The sequence below is a fragment of the Lutjanus erythropterus genome, chromosome 22 (assembly GCF_056507025.1).
Source record: "Lutjanus erythropterus isolate fLutEry1 chromosome 22, fLutEry1.hap2, whole genome shotgun sequence".
NCBI lineage: Eukaryota > Metazoa > Chordata > Actinopteri > Lutjaniformes > Lutjanidae > Lutjanus > Lutjanus erythropterus.
In genome coordinates, this window is record NC_139338.1 from 5271633 (window position 1) to 5279636 (window position 8004).

At 40.8% G+C, this 8004-nt stretch overlaps 1 protein-coding gene across 1 annotated transcript in view; it reads left to right on the plus strand.

Moving 5' to 3' along the window:
* The window catches only part of slc41a2b (solute carrier family 41 member 2b), a 54758-nt gene extending 47450 nt beyond the window's left edge, over positions 1-7308 (plus strand). Inside the window, exon 11 of the mRNA XM_084710540.1 lies at positions 6120-7308. Coding sequence (XP_084566666.1) covers positions 6120-6305 — 186 coding nt within the window. The 3' untranslated portion in view covers positions 6306-7308. The remainder of the gene's footprint in view (positions 1-6119) is intronic.
* Positions 7309-8004: the final 696 nt, after the last annotated feature.

Sequence of the window (8004 nt, forward strand, 5' to 3'; positions counted from 1 at the left end):
TCTAATCAAGCTCGGGAGATACCCTGTGACATCATCAGTAAGTGGCCCTGAGTGTGTATGAGGTCCTGCTTTTGGCATGAAAAGACAGACAGTGGGTTGTTCAATTTTCTGTAGTACCCTGTTGGCCAGATACACATCTAGCAGAATAGTAGCTTTCTTTGTCCACTGAGATGCAACAGATTCCCACCTTTTCCTCTGCAAAGAAAGTGAGAAAAATATAGCTTGCCAAGACGAATGTTCAGATTTAGGTGTTTCAAGAGTGACAGCAGATGGTACAGGAGATGAAACACTTGTAAATCTCAAACAAGACATAGATTAAGGTTGCCAGCAGGAGAAGAGAGTGGTTGGTGATGATAACTAAAGGGCCAGAGCAAGAATCTCTGTCCTTTTGCCTGCCTCAAACTACGGCTGTATGAAGATGTTGGCCTGAACAGGATGTGGCGTGTGATGTTGAAGTAATTCTGGACCTTAATGCTTCCCAAACTCATTTTGTCAGGCAATTACACGGTAATGAAACATGCCGGCACCGGGAACGAGCAACCGGAGGGCTGAGTGAGGGCCTAAAACATGTCCCAGTGTCTCAGGACAGCTGAACATACTGTATCATTTGAGTGGCTGTAGTTTGAGATAGACTCTACTGGAGAGACTTGAGGGGATTTGGTTTGTTAACTGACTGAGGACACTGAATCCTAAGTATGACAGCTGGATTGACAGTGCTGACTCTCTCCTTTTCCCATCACTGTTAAACTTAACTCTTATCTCACTTGCTCTATTTCATTCCCCAAAATACTTGAGAAAAAAAGCAGAACATACAGTAGATACAATGATATAACAATTCTTTGGACAATGATACTGTATTTAATGAAATCACGAACCACAGTCCGCTTTAATTAAATTCAGCAATTAATATGAGACAGTATATTCCCTTATAACACAATCAGTTACGTGACCGTTGTAGCTGAAGTCTTGACAGTCACAAATATGAGCAGTCAGGAACAGGTTCGAATGGCAATAGTCAGCGAGAGGAGGGAGCAGAGCAGAGACAGTCGAACAGTCAGTTCCCAGCAGTCTGACAGGGTTGTCAATGTGAAACAGAATATCATCCCTCACTGTCTAGCTGCTTGATTGATCGCTGCCTCCCTTCACACAAGGCAAACAGTTTTTTTTCTCTGACTCACAGTTTATCCCTGCTGTGAGATTTTAACGTCACGGTTTTGCAGTTGTGGCCGAGAATTTGCTCCGTTATAGCAGCCCTACCAGAAGCTGTATCTTATATCTGTTATTTTATCACTTGTTTTATGAACAACAAACTAGGAGTTAAAATACAGTACAGCAATCTAAGTGTAAAACTATCCATTCACTGTCAGGAATACTCAGTATTAGTCACCGGTAATCTTTTAGCCAGTGACGGCACACTACCCACCAGGACTCGGAAACGCAACAAAGTAGCGTCCACAAAGAGATTCAATTCAGTTAAACCATCAGCAGTGTTGTTACATCTTCATAAAATCTGAAATGGACACAGTGACAAATAAGAAACACTTGGACAGAAATAGTTATATAAATCTGTCATGGGAATTTCAGAATAAAGATGGATCTTACAGACTGATGTCTTCAGTTTGCACCACTGATAGTGGATTGTTTATCACTAAGCACTGCATCAAAGCAGATCAGTGGTTTGTTACACCACTACAAATGATTCCTTAATTGCATTGATGCCTGACAAAGGTCAGTGTATTTTCCTGCACGTCTGTCTACCAGGCTTGGACCAGAAAACATTTTCTGCCCCAAAGAAAATTCTAAATATGGTGGTGGTGAATGTGACAACTTCTCTTGATTCACCCATACATGCCAGAGATTATTTGGTGGCCACAGAGATACTTTTTATTGCCATCTGGCCATTATTAATGTCGAACCCGGCACACCTTTCAAGTGTTCTTCTCTGAAACACTTTAAACTGGCAGAATACAAGTTAAAAAAACATGATAAAATACCCAAGTCTGTGTATATTCAAGTCATTCTTCAGCAAAATTGTATTCAAGTCACGCACTAGAATAAGATATTGTACAATATTGGATCAATGATGTGAAACAGCGTGTAATGGTCTGCAAATCATGCATTTCATTGAGCAGGGTTTTTTTTTTTTTTTTTTTGAAGAGTGCACCAAAATCCAATTATGTTTGCCCAGATGATAAATACCTGCAGTGTTCAAGAGTAGCTAATAGAGTGACTTTAAGTGATACAGTACGTGTTCTTTCAGTCAGGATTTACAGGTTTCTTTGAGCATAGGATTGAGGCTTGTGTATACTTGGATGCTTAAGTAATGCACAGAGGCAGCGGCGGCTCAGAAGTAAATCTGAGTAAACAGAAGAGGGAAGTTTGTGCCAGAGAGAGCAGCTTAAAGCAGGGATTGTGCTCGAGTCAATGCATGAATGTGCCACACACATAAATACTCATATCTATGATCTTTACATCATTTAAGCCAGTAATTCCATGTTTATTAACTACAGCAGTTAGAAATTCACACTAACCTTCCTGGTAGGTACTTCTTCAAGTGAGCTGCATCTGCTACTATTTACCTCATAATCACTGAGACAGAAATCAACTAGTGTTAGAACTCACACTCACCCACACCAAAATGATTTTTCACTTTCACATACTCTAATTTTCACTCGCACATGCAGTGAAAATGTCGTGAAGGAGAGCGTCACTGCAGCACTGATCCAGTTTATTTGAGCAAATACTCATCCATTAAAATATGAGATCGGCTCCATACTGAGCCAAACCCTAGGATCAGTATCTTAGCCAGTCCACACCAATGCAAACTGAGCACAAACAAGCAGAACCATTAATCTTTTTCAAGATTTGTTTACATTGTTCCTTCATTGTGCATGTTGTACAAACTAATTCTATATTATAATGTTAAAGTACTGTGGTTAAGATCTGTTTAGGTTTAGGGACACAAAACTCTTGGTTAGGGTTCAGGGAAGACTGTGGTTTGGACTAAAATGATCACTCATGCAGGGTCTTTTGCGAGCCTGGAGTTCCTGTTTAGACACAACCATTCCCAGGGTGCCAGCCTCCATATGTCTCAAAAATGTTGCCCAGTCCCTCATAGGTAATATTTTGGTAAATAAAACTTGCCCACAAAATTAATTTGAGAACATCAATTGTACTTGAAGCTGAAATGAGTGATTTTTAAGTTTGTGCAGTTGAGATGTTTGAGAATCTGTCTTGGAACCCTCGTATGAGCAACTTCTTGGGGGAATACAGTCAATGATGCAAACATATTTTTTGCCCACTGCCTGGAAAACATGTTTGTACAGACACACGAAGGATTCTTGTTTTTGCTACTTTAAAGAAATTTTCCAACACGTTGCATCATTGCAGGCATTTGAGCAGGAAACTGAGTTTGTACTGATTCTGCTTGGGCCTCCGTCCAAGACTGTTTGCTGGAGAGCCAGAGGAATCGCAATCAACCTATTCTTCTGCCATCATCCACACCAAACTGAACAACATTCAGACACTCATTTCAGCTGTATATTTCTGTCTGCCACCTGTGTAAGTGGTTTGTAATTGGAGAAAATTGACACAAAGGCAGATGCGGGCGAACGTGACCATCTCAAGAGATCAAACAGCTTTATCTTGCAGACACTTCCTCCCTCTCGCCACTCAGACATGATTAAAGAACCAAATACAGAAAGGGAGAAAGAGGCTGCATGATGGATTGGCGCTGTGTTATATTTGTCTCTTTCATTTTTCATTTGTTTTGCCAAAATGTGGAAATTGGATGTATCTTAATCCTGGAAAAACTGACAGCCTGAAACTTTACACGCAGGTCTCTCTCTGTCTATTCTTTGTTTATCTGAGCACGAAGACCAAACCAATACCCTCGATGGGATGCTGTGTACTGGAAATGATGGATTGTAGCTGACAGTTTTGAGGCAGGTGATGGTACAAAAGCAACAATTGCAACAACCGAGAGGATGTCCAACTGTGCCACCCTGTCATCATGAATAAAAGACAAAGCCTGGACACCCTTGCTTGTGGATAGCCGTGCTTGAAAGCTTGTCGTTCGCCTGTGAGACGCTTTCATCGTCTCATAACTGAACATTATTGGACAGGAAAGCAGGACTGTGTTGTTTAACAGGATTACACATTCCATCACAAAACTCCCCCACATTTAAAGAGAAGTGGAGCCGTCAGCAGATTATCAGAACTCCTGGTTTTTCTATACTGAAAATGATATACTGTATTAACATAATCAATTCTCCTTGCTGCCTCTTCTACCGTCATCGTTGCTTGTATTCTTAGCATGTCAATATTCTTCAATGACTGCAATACTTTTTTGTTTTTGTAATGTTTGCTTTGCCAACTCTGGACAGCTCATTTCCCCTTAAATTATAGACTTGTCCTTATCTTTTAATAGACTTCTCTTTTTCTCTCTGCACTTTTCCCTCCATGCATGGAAACTTGAATTATGAATAACACTCTCTTAACTCGTCTTTCGGTCTGCTGCTCTGTCCATTACTCTTTCTCTTCTCTGTTCGCACTACAGTTTAAGTGTTTATGGCATTCTGCATAGCATTTTGAAGCACTTATTTCCTCTCCCAGTGTTGATAACACAGGGTTTGTTTGTTTTACTTAGGCACACTGGCATTTTAAGCTAAATGCTAACATCAGAATGCCAACAGGCTCAAAATTATAGCGTTAGCATGCTGATGTTTAACAGGTATAATCTTTACAATGTTTACTATCTCAGCTCAGGGTGTTTGCTCACTATTTGAATATACTTTTATCACTCTGCTAAGCCCCTCCCACCAAATGACGCACCAAACATGCATGCACATTTTGCAGAGCTTGAAGTGGAACTTCAAGGTTATAGCAAACTAGCAAACTAATGTCTGTTCTACTCGCCAAGTTGTCTGACTCGGAGAGAAGAAAGAAACGTAGAAACAGAGTCATTAACCCTGATTGTTTGTTTGATTCAGACCAGGTGCAGTGTTTTTAAAACTAAATATGAAGGGACAGGAGGACACAGACACATTTTTGAAAAGGAACCCTTCAATTTAATATTGCTACTGACATGCAATAGTTAGATATTTTAACCAAAATTACAGTGGAATATTATTGCCTACTGAAGCTTTAATTAGCACAAACCGCAAACTACAGCTAAGGCTGATGGGAATGTCATTCGCTTTGCAGGTATTTGGTAATAAACCAAAATATTGGACAAATTGAACATGCTGACCTGAGGGCACTAGATGAAGAGTCCGGGGATCAGACTCACTCTGTTTTATACTGAGGGGGACATGAATGTCAGAACCGGATTTTATTGCAGTCCATCCAAAAGTTGTTGAGACATTTTACCCAAAATCACAAAAGTGAACTGAATGGTGGCACTAGAGGAAAGATCAACGTTGTTGGTATCCCCAAACAGACATTTAGTATTTCAAGTAAAATCCAATAAATGGTATTTCTGCCTATTTTAATTCTGGGATTGTACCACAGTGAAGTTAATCTAATTTACAACTTCTCATGTATAGCATGCCATTTATTCTTTGTATGAGACATCATAGATTTCTTAAAGGAATAGTTTGAATAGCTAAGCTAACTAGCTGCTGGCTCCAGCTAAAGCAGAAATTATAGTTGGAGTTATAGCTGGAGTCCACTAAACAGACATGTACATTTTTGTCATCAGATGGCACACAGGCTCAGTGTCTGCATGTGAGTACCTCCAATGTGTGGAAAATTGACTCCAAAAGGAACTATAAACAGAACTGCTACACATCCATGGTGTCCACAGCTGTCTGTGTGCACATTCACTTGGCAGTACATCTGTAGCTTTAGCATATAGACAAGACATGTCCTGATCTTCTAATGTAACTCTTGGCAAGAAAGCAAAGGACTGTACTTCCCAAAATGTCAGACTATTCTTTTAATCTATGACTTCTGACTTGTCAGTAGTTTAAAATGGATTGTTCGATTCCTGCTCCATGTTGACTCAGGTTGTGTCACCAGTCTTTCTGAGACAAGCCTACCTGGGTTGCGATGTAGGCCTCCTGCTGTATCTAAATGTTTAGAGGGAGCAGTCTAATCCTCCTTTCTTCCTCTTCCAGGTGTTGCTCTTGTTGTGTATAGCAGACTGGATGGTGCACTCCATGTGGCGGAGCGGCAAAGATCCGGACAGTTTTTCCATCCCTTACCTGACAGCTCTGGGTGACCTGTTGGGAACCGCCCTGCTGGCGCTCAGCTTCCACTTCCTGTGGGTCATAGGAGACCAGGACAGCGACGTGGGCGACTGAGGCACCCTTTGACAACAAGGCATCGGCAGTGACAGGAACCCTGCCGTCTGCCATCCAGCTTCTCACGCCCTTAAGCCTTGTGGGAATGTGGGTGCTCTCTGCCGCCGGCCAGCACATTCCTACGCTTCACTACACTTAAACCACATGGTGGTTTCAGAACTATTTTCTGCTCCTGCTCCTTTTTTTCTACAAATTAAAGACAAATACTCCATAAATTTAGACTTTTCTCAGTACAGATTTTGATCTGCATAATTTGCACCAAAGCAGTTGCGTATCATATCGCTGGTCTTGTTACGAGGAGCAGGAAAACACCAGCCACCACCCACAATGCCGAGGAAACCTTGCTGCTGTTGGCAAGGTGGCCTCCTCTGCAGTCAAGCATCCATTGGACAACTTCTGCTTACAAAAAAAGTCTCTTCAGCAGGTAGATATTTTGGGGGTTTACAGTACCACCCACTGTGTCATAAAGTTTGTTACCTGCCTTTTCTATTCCTGCTTTGCTTCAACAAGTTAGTGGAGGGACACAGAGACAGCTGAGGGTGGAGGGAAGAAAAATTGTCTATGGTCAACTTGTGAACACACGTTAAACTGACATGTTAGCAGGTCTACCAGCACCAGACCACCAGATAAAAGGGAGCAACATGAATTTATATTGATGGTACAAGAAGCTGACATTTCTTCCAGTGTCTATTTGTTTTTGTTTTTTTTTGTTTTTGGTGTTTCCTGCTCAGTATGTGCTCTGTCCTTACAGTACAGTCAGAACTTTCCTATTTCAGTATTTTGTTCTCTGCAAGGATAAGACTGGAACATTCATCCCAGATTCTTCCCAACTTTCTTTTTCATTTATATTTCCTACAAGTAGTATGCCTCCTGACAGGACGCTGGATCTGGCATTCCCGACCTTTTTGGCTCAGGACACCAGCAAGTAAATCACATCTAGTCTCGCTGACCATTACTGAAGCTGTCTTAAATAATAAAATAAATTGATGAAGTTCATATACCAGATCATGGGCCAGTGTTTTTGGCCTGGACTGACCCTTCACTTTACCCCTCCCCTCTTATTTTTTCCAAACACACTGGTTAGTCCTTACCCTAAAAGCTTTTTCTCTTGTGACGTTTAAAAAGAAAACAAACTGTTTGAAAATATAAACAAGTATATATGCTAAGCGGCCAAACAGGGTTATATTAGAATGAAATAACTGTCCGATCTGACATTTTTGTGCATCATACTAATAACACACAAACATCACGATTCCTTTGCGCCTTTTAGTTCAACATTCTGCAAAAAGAGCAAACAGTATTCGTCACTGGCTAGCTACAAATATGTCAGGATATTACTGATATCCGAGTGAACTGAAGCAGGAGTTTAAGGGATTCAAATCTGACACATCTAAAGATGTAATGCACTGTGGTGTGCTGACAGTTCCCTCAACTAGCTGAGAAGTCTAGCTTGTTTTTCAATGGAGACAGGAAACACCACATCACAATTCATGGGAAAAGTTGACAACACCAGAGTCCCAGTTAAGAAAGGCTGTGCTAAGTTGCATTTAATTTTCTGTATTGGCTTTACATATGTTTACATTTGGGCCACCAAAAATGTACTTTAACCATGAAATTTATTATTACATTGATCATTTACTGGTACGGTTGATGACTTATTGACAGGGACCGACAGCTTTAGCCTATAGCCTACAGTCAT